The sequence below is a fragment of the Rhineura floridana genome, chromosome 6 (assembly GCF_030035675.1).
Source record: "Rhineura floridana isolate rRhiFlo1 chromosome 6, rRhiFlo1.hap2, whole genome shotgun sequence".
Lineage (NCBI taxonomy): Eukaryota > Metazoa > Chordata > Lepidosauria > Squamata > Rhineuridae > Rhineura > Rhineura floridana.
Window position 1 is genome coordinate 92,574,198 of NC_084485.1, and position 15,255 is coordinate 92,589,452.

General features: G+C 40.9%; 1 protein-coding gene across 5 annotated transcripts in view; it reads right to left on the minus strand.

Moving 5' to 3' along the window:
* LRP8 (LDL receptor related protein 8) overlaps nt 1-15,255 on the minus strand; it is a 312,964-nt gene that overhangs the window by 34,238 nt on the left and 263,471 nt on the right. For 3 of the 5 annotated variants that reach the window (XM_061633020.1, XM_061633018.1, XM_061633017.1), the window contains one exon: nt 2,090-2,458. The exons of the other annotated variants lie outside the window; for them this stretch is intronic. In XM_061633020.1, the coding sequence (XP_061489004.1) occupies nt 2,090-2,458 (369 nt within the window). The remainder of the gene's footprint in view (nt 1-2,089; nt 2,459-15,255) is intronic. 5 annotated transcript variants of the gene reach the window in all.

Consider the following 15,255-nt stretch of genomic DNA (forward strand, 5'->3'; position numbering starts at 1 on the left):
TTTTCTTTTTGTTCATCTACCCATCTCTCTTTTTGTTCATCTGTCAAAGCATTTTCACTCTGTGTCACAATTAATGCATAGCCTGTGCTTTCATTCTTCTAGAACACTTATGAGAACTGGCCTTGGAACAGTAATTTTAAATTCCTGACATCCCTCCATTAACAGACCTTGTAATGTTGTTCTTTTAAAGAGAAAAATTAGAACTTTACATAACAAACACGTTATGTTGGAATGTATTATTTCATGGGCATAACTCTCTAGGGAGGAAAAGCCACTGCGGCCCACTTCAGATATCACAATTCCTGCCCAACAAACCATGGTTTCCATAGTTTGTTGGGCCAGGAACAAGCTGTGTGGTGTTCGCTCCTCTTCTCTCTACTGTGCCTTAATTCAATACTTTTTGGCTTCTTAAACCACAGTTTCCCATGATATCCAAATTCAGAACCTGTAGTTTGAGTGTTCTCTACACACCAGGATAGCAAGCCACACTGAAATCATGCTTTGATATCCTTGTCTGAAGGGAGCAATCAAACCACAGTTTCCAAGCTTGATGTCACAGAAAACTGTGGTTTAACAAAACCACAGGCATGCAAGAAAGGGTAGAAAGAAAAGAGAGGAGGAAGCCTGTAAGCGTAAGACTTGTTTCTGCCCTATATCAAACTTTTTGCCTCCAGGTCATCAAGATGTCATATGTTGGAGAAGTCATCATTCTTATATACCTGTAGCTTCTTCTGAACAATCTATTAAAAACAGAAAGGCACGGAAGGAAGAAGAAAATTCAAAGTTGTTTCCATGGCATCCCTTGCCACAGTGTAGGAAGAGGGTTGCACAACAGTAGCAAGGAAGACAAATATTGGATAGAAAGAGCTTATGTTAATGTATGAAGGAGCCCAATGGGATATTTTAAACAAGACTTAAATTCCTTTTCTGGCACAAGCAATGCACCTTCAGTCTGTGAGCATCGAGATCTACCTATGAATTTGATAGCTTAGTTATTTGCCTTATTCATATACTATTTAATGATTTCCCCCATAATTTTATATGGAAATTGCAGGAGGCTTTCTAAAGGGAGCTAAAAAGATTCAGCCCTCAAAAGTGAGAGCTGTCCACCTTCTCACAGATGGCTGTTCTTCAACCCTCCTGCTTATACATAGCTGACAAGTATAAATATTTCATATCATTTCTGTGTTACAATTATGAATATTTCAGTGAAACATTTTCTCCATTTCCTTCTCTTTCTCTCTCAGTCCTTGGGTGAATGGCCAGCTTAAGCTATTCAGCATCTGAAAAATGGATGAAACATCCCAAAACGTTGCAGCAATCTGTGGAAGGCACAAAGCTAACTGAAGAGAAATGCATTATTCAGTAACTTGGGGCCTTCAACAACTTGACTATTTATATGAGATGAGCTTCTTTTTTAGCGTACAAAGCTTCGCCTGCTGCAGATAGCAACATTTCTTCAGTACAATCTCGATTCAGGAGCAGAAAAGTATACTGCACGGGCTTTCTGTGGATAGCATTAAGAGAATTAGCTAGCCAGCCAAATGAATCTATCGCTGATTACCCAACTGCCATCACAAATGTTGTACAGTAGCTAGCGGCACATGCCTTTGTTAAAACAGTTGCCCTTGGGAGACTGAGGGCTTATTTTTATCAACTTAGCTATCACAGGGCTACATTTCAGAGTTTTTATCTTGAGACAACCAGCCACACTATTTCCTGATTATTTTGAGTGATTTACAGGTCACTACTGAACAAGGACTTAATCCACCAATGATAACTCACTTAGGGATAAAATATACATGAAACAAGCAACTCTGGTTTTGCTAGTTGGTATTGGCTCTTTTGCAACTCACTTCAACCTTTGATTCACTTCCCCAACATGTAAACATGAATCTAGGGCTGCGGTCCTATTCACTTTTGGGAGTAAGACCCATTGAACTCAGTGGGATGTACCTCCAAGTAAACATGCATAGGACTGGACTGCAAGGGAAATCACCTTAGGATAGATGACTGTTGACAGGCCCACAAAAAACCCTATGACAAGGCTGACTCCCCATGTGCCATTCAATGCCCTGTGGACACTCACGACAATCTTGTTCATCTGACTTGTCTTTGCAGTCCTCATCTCCATCACATTTCCAGTTCAGATGGATGCATTCTCCATTGCCGCACTGGAACTCATGAGCTGCACAGGTGCTCATGGCTTGTGGCTTCACTTTGTAGCCACATTGCTCCATCGACTCATCTGACCGGTCCTCACAATCAGGCTGGTTGTCACAGACCCACATCTCCGGGATACACAGACTGTTATTGCACTGAAACTCGTTGGGGTTGCAGGTGAGGGGCGGGCACTTCCTCTCATCACTGCCATCGCCACAGTCATCATCACCATCACAGACAAAGATTGTTGCTATGCAGGACTTGTTGCTGCACTGGAACTCGCTAGGAGAACAGACTTTGGAATAAAAGCAAAAGAGATGAGTTAGAAGAGCTCAAGCCTACCCAACAGACAGAGTTTTCCATATTTTCAGCCTTTCTTGAAAGAGTCATCCTCCTCCCAGATCTCTTTTTGTCTCCTATTTCCCTGGGGGGAAATGCAATGTGCATTTTATTGCTTGTACATACGTATACATTTGATTATTATCATCATCACATCGATGCTTCCATTGGTTACGCAGTGAAAGCAGTAATCAAGGTTGCCCTTGCCATTTTCATTCTTTTCCTCTACTACAAAAGGCACATCTATACATCCCTATTTTAGGGACTGGGAGGGTCCATGCAGCGCATCTGATTCAGCTATGTTACTTCACCAATTCCACTATAGAACCAAAGGGTGGCAGTTTGCACAGCCTGTTTCCTGCTTATCAGCAGAGGGGAAACCAGGGGTTGTGTTCAACATAGTGCTAAGTAAGGCTATGGTCTGAAGGCACATGAGGCCACCACCTTGCTGAAGCTAAGCAGGTCTGGGTCTGGTCAGTGCCTGGATGGGAGACTGTCTGGGAACCACATGTATGCCGTCTTGGGTTCTATGGTGAAAGAAAAGCAGCGAATAAATAAATAAATAAATAAATGTAGTTCCATCAGCACAAGGATTTTTGCTTGTGCAACAGAATTCCTCCCTCCTCCCCTTAATATGTGCCCTAAATCTGTTCTAGGGGTTTTCCCAACCCTCCAGAGCAGATTTGGGGAGGGCACAGTAACAGCAGATGGGTCGGAGAGGGAGGGAAGTTCCGTTGCACTAGCAGTTATCCTTGTGCTAATGGGATGGTTAATTGAATACCGCCCCAGATATCTGCCTTTCCCTGGGACCCCTGTTGTATTCCTGATTGTGTGCTGAAGGACCAAACAAAGTAGATGCTCTGTGGAAGAGTCATAAAGGTAGCAAACAAATGGATAAAGGCTATTTCATCTACTCAGGATGATCAGGAGCATTATAAATTATATATTGAGTATTGAACTAAGGAAAGGTTTGTTTCAGTACTTCTGATTCTCTCCATGCTTCTAGCCTATGCTGGTGCCTCCTAACTCAACACGGAGCTATTGAGGACAGCATGACCTGTGCCATCCTTAAATCTGTGGTGAGTGCAAGGATGTTATGGGCAGGAGGAGAAAAGGTATCTTTAGCTGAGCAGTGCAGCACTCAAGTAGGAATTCAAAATGTTGCCCCTGGGATGTGCCCAACTCTGTGTTTCTTCTAAGGGAGTATCAAGAGGGGGGAAATACTCCTGGCTCATTTGCTCTTTGAAACACATGCAAATTTAATACTTCTTCTTGTCTAGTATTGAGGCTGAGCTAAAGGAAAAAATGACCAGATGGTCCAAAGTTACTGTTATGGGTGAAAGCAGCAAGGTGGCAAATCTAACTGGAGTACTCCAAGAACTGCAGGTCAGTAAAACAGTAAGAGCACACACTGAAGAAATTTGGAGAAAACAAACAGCAAAATAGTTGCATAGAAAGGTTGAAGGTAAGCAGCACAGCCAGTTGGGCAAGCCAGATAGAAGAGTGTTCCAGTTAAAAACCAGGGATGACTCAAATTTGTAGTAATATCTTGCAGACTTCTTATCTGCACTACAATATATTTAGCTCTGGCCCCTCATGACTGCCAATTTCATTCCCCTCCAAGAGTAAGTAGATTTCAGAATTTCACAGCATGTCTTGTTGTGAACACATTAAGAGGGGCACATAGGGCAAATGCTCAGTGAGGTACGCAGGGATTTAGCTTCTGAGTTGCCCTGATAAGCCCTTTGCAACACAGTGAAATTTTCCCCTGCAAGTCACCATGTGGCATTTGCATACAAATGAGTTTTCTGAGCTATACAGTTAGACTTGATTCCCCCCTCCCCTCCCCTCCCCTCCCCTCCAATCTCTTCATGCCTGATTCAGAGCTGAACCAGAGGATGCAGTCCAAATTAAAACTAATAGTCAATTGAATTACCAAAAGAAAACCACCCCACCTCCCATCAAGAGCTCCCGTTAAAAACACTTAATTGTGTGTAATTTGCTTGGGTATTAAGAAATATATATACACCTGTTTCAGCACTTTCAAAGATCCATAGGGAAATGATTGCTTTTACAAGTTAAGCAAAATGAAATACCACTCTTGGAAAAGAGTTCTTTTAATTTGTGTAAGAGGGCATTTTATCGTTAGCAGCTGAGATAGATACTGCTCCTCTTGCTCCATTCCAATGAGAACCCACGTAGATTACTAGTAGTTGAGATAATAATAATACAGGGAAGGACAATGGAGGGTTAAACTGGAGGAGGATTTTTAAAAAGAAAAAGAAGAAAAAGAGATTGGTCTAGTGGTCTTTATTTATGGCAAGTTGTCTCCTGGGTGTCAAGGGACAGCTAAGGATCACCCCACAGTGAGTGGTTCAGGGGTTACGTGCCCTGCCACCTGTGCAGCTGTGGGCAAGCAGCATAGTCCCAAGGAGCCCAGTTGCCCCCCAGCTGGCAGTTGCAGACAAGGAAGGGGCTGACTTGTGCAGCTGTGGCAAGCTGAGCAGGCCCTAGCCAGCTGGGGAGGACTAGCCTCAGAGGGAGGCAATGGTAAACCCCCTCTGAATACTGCTTACCATGAAATCTCTATTCATAGGGTCGCCACAAGTCAGATCAACTTGAAGGCAGTCCATTTCTATCTAATTAGATAGGAGTCCCAATTCCAGCTTTCTTTGCTTGCTGTCATTTGCACTATCAGGGAACTAGTGTCCAAAGACTATGATATGCAACTAAACTGAAGGGAAAGGGTCCCAAAAGGTGAATGCTAAGCGTCAGACTAGTCATGCATGTGTTTATAAAACACTTTTATGTACTTGCCTGTTTGACTATGAAATGGGAGGGGGGGATAGGGCTAACTTTTTATATAAAAAAACAGCAACAGAAGAGGAGAGTGAAGCCCACGCTTTCCTCCCATCTTACTTTACCCCACTCTGCTGCATTCACCAAGCCTGGCTCTAATACCAGAACTGAGCTGGCCGGGAAAGAACAACTTAAAACAGTGGAAAGGAGTGAGGTAAGGTGGGGGGGGGAGGCAGAGGTGATGCAACAAAGCCTGACGCTGCCAGGGTATGTCTCTTTAACATCCCTTCCAGCCACCAAGCCACCTAATTCCCACTACTTACGAAAACACAGTCTGAACCCTCCTTTGAAATATCGAGAAAAAGCCAGGCAATCTCTTTTTTAATTAACAGTTTGATCACCCCAGCTCCCAACATGTGTTAATAGCACCTTCTGTCATGTCCTGGTCTGATGCTGGATCGCACAGGGCAAGACAGCAATTGCAGGACCACAGATTGTTGCTTCAAGTGAGCAACTTGCTCCAACAAAGGTTGAGAATTGACTGAGCCTTTATTTATTAAATTTATGAATAAATATTTATTTATCTCACCCTTTCTCCTAAAGGAGCCTAGGACAGCACAGCGCAAAATGTTAAAACGGTACAATATTAAATCAATAAAAACATATTTGAAACATTTAAAAAGAGTTAAAAACCAATCTAAAGCATTTTAAGCAACAGCCTCTGGACTACCTCTCCAAGGCTCCACTCCCTCGTGAAGAACTTCAGATTCTTAAAGAGCCAACCCTCTGACCTGCAGACGGGCACTCCTCCTCTGTTCTGTAGCCTCCCACCTGGTATGCTTTCTGTGCTGCTGGACTGGCAAGGTATTGTGGGAGGCATTTGGGTCCTTGGGCTCAGGGGAAGGCATCCATGAGGGTCATGGCTTTAGCCCTATAGGCTCTGGTGGTACAGGATGTTCTTCTGGGGGGTTCTGTCTGTCAGCCTCAAGCACAGTGGCCTCCTGATCTCCAGCAGCAGGTTCAGAGCCCTGAACTTGGCCTGCCTCCTTGTCTGGTTCCTCAGCTGGAGACTCTGCAGCCTCCGACTCCGAGTCTTGATAGCTGCTGGACTCTGGAGTTATGACACCTCCCAGCTACGTGCAACTCAGCCCATTGGTTGTGTCAGGCAACCTGTCAATCAAAGCCAACTGGCTGTAAACACCATAAATATAGAAGATGATGCCTATATTCTTTTGTTACCCACTTCCAACCATCCAAGGATACTACATGCTGAAATCTACAGTGGGGTGACCCTGCCTGTGTGAATAACAGATTATCGCCAACAGTCTTCCATAGGTCAGCTGGATCTTTAATGTTTAAGAAAATAAACAAAGAACTATTCTGTTTTTCTTTCATGTATCTCTCAGTATTATTCTGAATAAATTTCTTTGATTTGGCTTCAAGGTTGAGAGGGCGTTTGTGGTATTTCTCCCATTGTGCCTGGACTACTTGGCTTCATGCTGCCTAAGTGTACCCAAAGGGATGCATGAAGAAAGTCAAGCTATCCTGGTCTCAGAGAGGTGGGAAGATGCTAGCTGAATGCTCCCTCACCTTGGAGCATGTCCAGCTTCCAGCTCCCCCCCCCTGGAACATACACATACACTGCCTGCCAGCAAGTGAGAACATGGGTCCATCTAACTCAGTACTGTCTACATAGACTGGTGTTGGCTCTTCAGGTTTCAGGCAAGGAACATTCCAAGCCCTACCTGGAGATATCAGGGATTAAACCTGGGTCTTTCTGCATGCAAAGCAAATGTTGTACCATACAGCTACCACACTTCTGTCCAAAATACGAGGTAAAGAGGAGGGTGATGGCAGACCTAAATCATTTCAGCTTGCACGATTGGTCTCCCGCACATGACAATTGTGGCAATGTGAGTGTTATGTAAGGGTTTCAGTCCCCCCTTCCACATACTATATAAAAAGTGAACCCCTACCTCTCACATTATAGTCAAACAGGCAAGAACATTGAACAGAGCATTGAACAGAACCCAAGAGCAGATTGGATCAACTAGTCAGGAGTACAGGAAGATCTTGGCTACAATGTCACAATTCACCTACTCTGATGGGGGGGTCCTGTGTTTTTTCATGGGTTACCTTGCAATTTGCTTATGCATTCTAAGATTGAGGCTGTTGATTTTGGGATTGCAACTTGCATTAACATGGGTCCTGTGAAATTACTCCAGCTTCTCAGTCCTATCAACAAGCCCACATGGAATATATGTAGGCTATAATTCACCTGCCTATATACTGTATTACTTAAGAAGGGACTTTAAGACCATGCAGACACAATCCATCCCATAACCATCTTGTTAACACTTTCTAGCAGTCACAGGGTGACCATCTCTCCTTCTGTTCCAAGTACCCTGTTCTTAATTGGCACTTTCAACTGACCTATTCATCTTGCTTAATAGCTCAACAGCAGCCCTCTTGGATCACTAGCCTCATTCCCCTACTAGATAATAATTTACAGTGGCATAGCTAAAAGCTTTCCTGAAAAGTTCAAAGAGTTCTGATAAACATGAAAGATGCAGTGACTATACACTGTTAATGTAGCACTCCAAGTTGCAAAGAGGAAATTGCCTCTGTAACTTTCATTTGAGTGGATTACAAATCAATAAGCAAAGTCTGCATAAGCCATCCCCTCCTTTTTTTTCTTTGGCAGAACAGAAGCAATTTATATACTTCAATAGCATGTGTTTTAAATTGTTTTAAATTTTTAAATTGTGTTTTAAATTGTTTTTAAAATATGTGTTTTAAATTGTATATTTATTTTAATGTTTTTGGTTGCTGTAAACCGCCCAGAGAGCTTTGGCTATGGGGCGGTATACAAGTGCAATAAATAAATAAACTGTGAATTTATTTGCATTTCCTGGGGTGGGGTGGGGTCTAACAAGCTTTTTTCTTTCTTTCTTCATTAGCTCATCTCCACCCTTCCTCTGCTTGTATACCTTTTCTCTGTCTTTTGAAATTTGCCAAAGATGTAAATCAGAGAATATCACACATATGTGCAAAAATGACCCTTCTCCAGCATCTGATACAAATTAATTTAATACATCTTCCTCATCTCCTCTGTACCTACAAATGTACCAATGTGCTTTCCCATCAAAGGCTATCTCAAATAATGAATGGATGCAGTGCTAGATGATCATAAATGAGGTATGTTGGCTTTGGCACAAGCCATCTGTTTACTTTCTTTGATTTTGCTATCTATTATGTTATGGTATGAGTTTCTATATGTGTATGTGAGGGGAAAGATAGTGATTTACTTCTTTTGCTTTTAAAGGTTCCAAGTCCCTAGAAAGAACTCCTGTATTGCAAATGAAGAAGCCACTTTATTCTTTTTAAGGAGCTTTCAAAAATGTTTTTGTTAAATAATCCTAGATAACAGGGAAGTTTGGCAAAAAGCATTGAAAGTGAAAGCAGTAAATGACAATTACTTTCCCTACCTTCATTTTAAAAACGTGAAGGGGATAAAAGAAGAGAGGGGGAGAGGGAAAAAAGAGAAGCATATTTATTCATCTATAGCCCCCCCCCCACATACACTGTGATTAACAAAACAGAGGTTTTTTATTGTATTACCAAAACGTTTTGGCTTCTGCCTTCATCAGCTGCTAACCTACAAATGCTGTCACCAAGGTGGCAGTTATAGAGCTTTGAGGATGGAATACTCAGAGGGGCTTCACTTGCAGAAGCTAAGTAGTGGTGGTACTGTCCTCCAGGTTCAGGCCATGTGGTGCCAATGTGTCCAGAGAGTACATCTAAAAGTTCTCCCTTTTAGTCAATGCTGCTGGATCTGTTGGCATCTCTATAGCTGTTATAGAAAAGTCCAACAGGCTGTGACCCTCAACGCTGAAATGTTTTGTAAGTGGTTCCTCCACTTTTTTTGTTAAGATTGACGATTTGTGGTTTCTGAAGCTTGTGCGTAGGTCAGTTGTGGTTTTTCCTACATATTGGATATAACATCCTGGTCTTTTGCATTCGATGACAAATTATATTGCAGAACCTGCAGGTGATGTTCTGTTTGATGTAATATGTCCTGCCTGTCCTAGTGCTTGTGAAAATAGCTGTCTCCCTGAGGTACACACAGGTGATACAGCGTTTGGAATGACAAGGATGAGACCCAGGATTGGTGATAGGTGGCTTAAGCACAGCACTCACTAACAGTCTGCGCAAATTAGGAGGCTGGCAAAATGCTACAACAGGAGGCCTGCTGATGGCTCTAGCATGATGCTCAGATTTTCCAACAATGGGTAGCTCTCCCTGAATGCTTGGTGATAGGAGATGCTGGATGGAAATCTACCACAAATGGAATCCGTTGTTCTCTGCTCTTTGACACCTCATTATTATGGAGAAGGTTTTCTCTGGACAGAATGGAGGCTTGGTGGATGTTGCAATCAATAATATGTGGAGGATATCCTCTCAGAAGAAGGTGTTCTTTAAGTTCACTGATCCTTCTCTGGTATTTATCTTCAGTGTTGCAAATAAGTTTGATTCTCAGAGCTAAGCTATACACAATGTATTTCTTTACATGCTTAGGATGGCAGGATTTCCAGTTTAAATAGGTGTGGGCATCAGTGGGTTTGCTGTAGAGATCAGTGGCTATTTTGTTGTTTTCAATGGTGACAAGGACATCAAGAAAAGGGATGTGCGGATTATCATTTGTACTATTAAATGTAAACTTAATAGATGGATGGATAGAGTTGATGTCATCAATGTATCGCCATCATATAAGTGGTTTGTTGATGACCTTTTTGAGGATCTCCTTCATATAACTGCATATATATTATGACCAAATGTACATACCTGTTTTTTTCACAAGAAAACTGAAAATATGCAGTTAGAGAAAATTATGATGGTTGATCCAACTGGCATAAGGTATTTAATTTCCTACAGTTTTTTTTCTGTATATATATGTGCGCATGTGTAGAAAAGGAAAAAAACACAGGATTAAAACAGATCAAATGAAGTGTATGTAAGGGGATTTACTTGTCTCTAGCATTCTTTTCTTTAAGACTGCTTTATTATTTTAAAAAAAGGGGTCAGGTAAAAATGTGTCTCATAACTGTGAGTTTCTGTATAGGTGCTCTGACTGGCTGGTTGACCAAATGGTATGCTGTTGCTATGGCCAGATTAACCTTGGGGGAGAGCAGTACTGGAAGAACAGTTCCAGATCTGGTGCAAGTTATTTTGGAACTTGAGACAAAGTCCAAATGGTGCCCCTCCAAGGCAGTAAATAATAAAAAATATTACCATACTTTAGGCAAACTGCAGCCCTTGGCCTAATTTCAAAAGTCCTCTGCTAGTGATCAGTTCAGATTTGTGGCAAGCGAGATCTGTTCCTCTCTTGATAGACTGCTGGGTGGAAAGGAAGTGGGAGAGAGAGAGAAGAGTGTGTCAAAAAAAGAGAGAGGGAGGGAGAGAAGGGGATATCAGAATGAGAGAGGGGAAAGGGGTGATCCTGCTCTCTTTTGAATCTGACCCTGCCCACTTCTGCCTTTGGCCCCATCCACTACTCCTGACAGATTACCTCTGAGGGACTGTGGCCCTCAAGAGAAAAAATGTTCTCAACCCGTGCTTTATGGCACCCCAGATCTACTGCCTGAAATGACTGCATCTTTATGGGTTGTAGTAAGTAAAACCTGGGTGTTCTTCATCTTGGGTTTTCTAAGGGTGAGAAAGGTTCAAAGAGTTCAGATTGAGTTTAAAAGATTACAAAATAGTATGAAACTGCTTCCTTTTGTTTTTAGTTGACTAACTGTAACCAATTTAATAAATTAACTGGTAAAACAATCATTTATATACATGCCACAGTAGTTTTAGGCTATTTTATAAAGGTAACACTTTCTCCTCACAAATATCACAGATAAATGTATTGTGAAAACATTTTTTCTCAGATCTGTAGATATATGCAAACAGTTTTCAAGGCTATGAGCTTTTCACAGAGAGTTAACTCCATACATTTTTCAATCTGCCACTCACAAAATGATCTATCAGGTTATTTAATGGTTTTTGCCCTCAATACAAAAAGTACAGCATTGCAAACAATTAGTATTCCCAGGACATTATTTTCAGTTTGTACTGAACTATTCTGAAAGTGGAATGATGTGTACCCACTTATTATCCAGTCTGGATGAGATTTGTCAGCTAAACTGGCAATTTTACAAGAGCTTCCCCAGAAACAAATGAGGCTATGCGTGTAATTGGCTATTAGCTCACATACTTGGTACATGCCATGTCGTGTTGAAGCTGCTAATATTATTTGTCACATAATAAAAACATGGGCAAGTGATATGAATTGTGGCACAAAATCATGTTCCTGAAATGCTTAGAGGGAAATTTTGGAATAGTTTCCCTGGAAACACTGTGGATACAAAAGAGTTGTTACTCATTTTGAAAATGATCTGGATCAAATCAGTGGCTGATGGATGCTAGTCTGGTGCCTCAGAATGATCAGTAACGACCCACTCACTTCCATACATGCTTCTGTTAGCCATTTTGTGGTTGTTCCTCTGAAGTACTGAAGTTATCCAGAAATAGAGACGGAAAGCAGGGCATGAGCTAAAAAGAGTTACAAAGTAGGCCCATGGAAGGAGGTTTGCTTGGATGCGCTTGCTGGCTTATCTGAAGATGAGAAAGAATTCTTTCCCAAGTTTGACAGGCTGCCATTAACAAATTCCTGTGGTATAAAACTGTCTAACAGAACAATCCTAACTACAGAAAGCCGGTATTGCACCAGCTCAAGTTATGTTGGCATAAGTTACCCTGTTCCAAATTCCATTCAGGAGGAATTGGGTGGAATTTTACTTACACTACTTTGGATTGTGCTGTAAAAAAGAGTGGTTACTGAGGCTTTGAATGTTAATTAAAAAAACCTCTTTTATCGAGACCCCCTTTTAAACTGCAAACAATGAAAAATGGAGGTAGTTTTGCATTATATAAACAAAGAAATGACATCTTTTTTCAATGGATATAGGAGCATTACCAAGAAATAATTGTTATCCAACTATATCCATTGTTAGAATGTACTGAAGTCATAAATGGAGAGATTTGTTTATATTTGTGGATACTTAAGTTGTTATTATCATTTTTTAGATTTCTATCCCACCCTCCGTCCCAAAGGAGGAAATAAGTTGTCTTGGTTTTTGAAAAAAATAAAAATAACACACACATTTTGGATTTCAGATTCTCAAGAAAATACATGGCCTGGGAGTGAGCACACCCTGGAGACCCAATTATCAAAAGCAGAGCAGAAATTCCCCCCACTTTCCATGCCTACGGTCAACTTCTGAGTCAATGGGCAGAATAAGAATAATCTAAGTTGATCCAATGGAGTAAGAAAAACTCACTTCAGTAAGAGAACCTTGCAGCTATAACAACCAAGACACAGATTCCCAGTGGCACAACTATACTGAATAATGGTGTATCAGGCCATGTTTCTAGTACACGTAAGTGAAGCCATCACCCCGTAAAATCTCCACTTCTACTAATTTAATTTTCTTGATGGGAAGTCTCCACTAGGGCAGAGATGAAGACTGCTGCACTTCAAAGCCTAAATATCCACAGTATTTAGCACATTCTGTCATAAACTCCACTGAGGCAAAGAAAAAAAAATTCAGGAGAAAGCTGGAGTTTGGTACACTACATTTTACCCATAAAAGGAAAAACAGGCCTGTGGGAAGGAGTGGAAAGGAAATAGGAGACATTATGAAGAAATTATCTTCAAAAATAGTTTTCAACTAAAATACAATGTAATAGGATCTTCGATTAGAACTTCAACGAAATATGAAGTCCGCTGCCACCACCGATGCTAAAAAGTATAACAAGGCACCCCTCATTATCTGGTCTTATGCCCAACGGAGCCATTAGAAAAACATGTTTCCTCCAAATCTATTTCATTATTTTATACAGACAAAGAACATGGAAGAATCTAAACTGAGCACAGAAATGAAAAAAAAAGTTGCAGGTTTATCAACTGTTAAGTCTGATAAACAAGATAAGGCAGGAAAGAATACTACACCGTTGACTTTACATGCTGTTTAACTACTGGGCAGCTGAAAGGATTAATGCTGTGCATTATGCCCTGGATATTCAGAAATTAAAACATGGTGTGCCAGCTGCTACTTTATCACTGCTTAAGGTATTAGAGCTCCTTAGAAACCAGGAGAAATTGCAGAGAAACCTTCATTGTTCTTTAGTTAATAGCTCATCTCATCTCATATTCAAATTTATCCTGGAGGTTCACATAAAGAAGCAAAAAAATAAAATTCTCTCTGTGGTTGCCTATAATCAAACCCACACATAGAAATGAGGGTGGCTTTGGCATGAACACATAAGCTGTTTGTCATAATTAAATGCAAAGCAGTGCATTAATGGAGCATTAAGCCTGACGCTTAAACTGCGCAAAAAAAGTGCACATTATAAAAGCTCCCTTGCTTGCCAAAGTGTCCTTCTCAATGCAGTGCAAGGTGGGATAGGGATGCAGGTGCTTTTCTTTCCCTTGGCAGTGAAGTTCTCCATATGACTCCCTTCAGTGTAAAAAGGATGAACTAAGGGAGGTGAGTAGAAGCAGAAAAGTAGACCTTGGACCATGGACTTTCTGGAAGGCCTGAGACAAGTCCACCATTTTTCATCCCAGTTTCCAAAGCACAAAATAGGGTTGTTGGGGAGGTAAATGTTGGCTGCTTCACCTTGTGAAGATTGGTGTGTGGAAGTCACCTTTAAGTAGGCAAGGAAGGGTATGGATTCCACATATAGTCCATCACATTTGTCATGGCATTTTACTATAGTGTGTACTCATGGCAAAATAAGATACATGTGCAATTAACCTAAATGACAAATCTACACATGTGATTTATGTTTTTTTAAAAAAAGAAATGTGGAAGAAACCACCACGCAGAACATTTTCATTTCTTGTGACATAGTCTTAGATTAAGACTTATAAAGCACTTTGTATACTAACAGAGCATTATAGAAATTGTAGAAAAATTAAAAATAAATCACGGGAGAGGGTAGACCTCATTCATCTGTCTATCACAGAGGGTGTACTTGAGCTGTCATAATGGAAGGGGGAAAAATCACACCAGAAAAAAAAATCCTCTGAAAGATTTTTTCTGCTTCTCAGAGAAAAGAACAGGTATGCCCTGAAAAATCCAGTGTACTTTGAAGTTAGGAACCTTCTCAGTGGTGCTATAGCAGGGCACCCCAAGATAATTTATTCACTCACTGTATTTTAAGACCCTTTTGAACATGCTATATAACAATACATGCTGAAAACAGTGTGCAATTTTTTCTCTAGTCTGAATGAGTTCATGTTGAAACAGCTGTAAGGGAAAAGGAGGATTGATTCTGCTTAATCTCTTCCTAGTTTTAAGTAAGACATCCTTTCCATAAAATCAATCCGAAGCTTCTGCCGCTCTCCCATGTTTCCCTTCCTTGATAAAAACATCACTTTGGATGCCCAACTCAGTAGATCAATGGAGAGAGTTGTGTCCGTTAATAGTATGGATATTTCATCTAGGAGACCACTGAACTGCAGGTGGTTTTGTCTCCAGAGTAGAATTAAACAGCATGCACTATGTTAATTGCAAAATTGATTAAAGCTAAATATTAGATGGTTCAGGGAGTACATAAAATCAGATTAGCTGGTACTACTAGCAAGGGAGACAGGAAGCAAATGTCACACTACACAATGGAACTGTGGGAAGAAACTGGCCTTTTTTCTTTTTATACAGATTTATTCAATCTGTATTTATACAATTATACAAATACATATTTGTCACAGTGTACTATAGTCATTGGTAAGCCACTCTTTTGAATCATCTTGTCAAGAGAACAGAACAGTTTTACTATTACTCTGCTTCTACAGATTTCTGATCAGGTGTGGAAAGATGGCAAAAATACTTCATATTACTC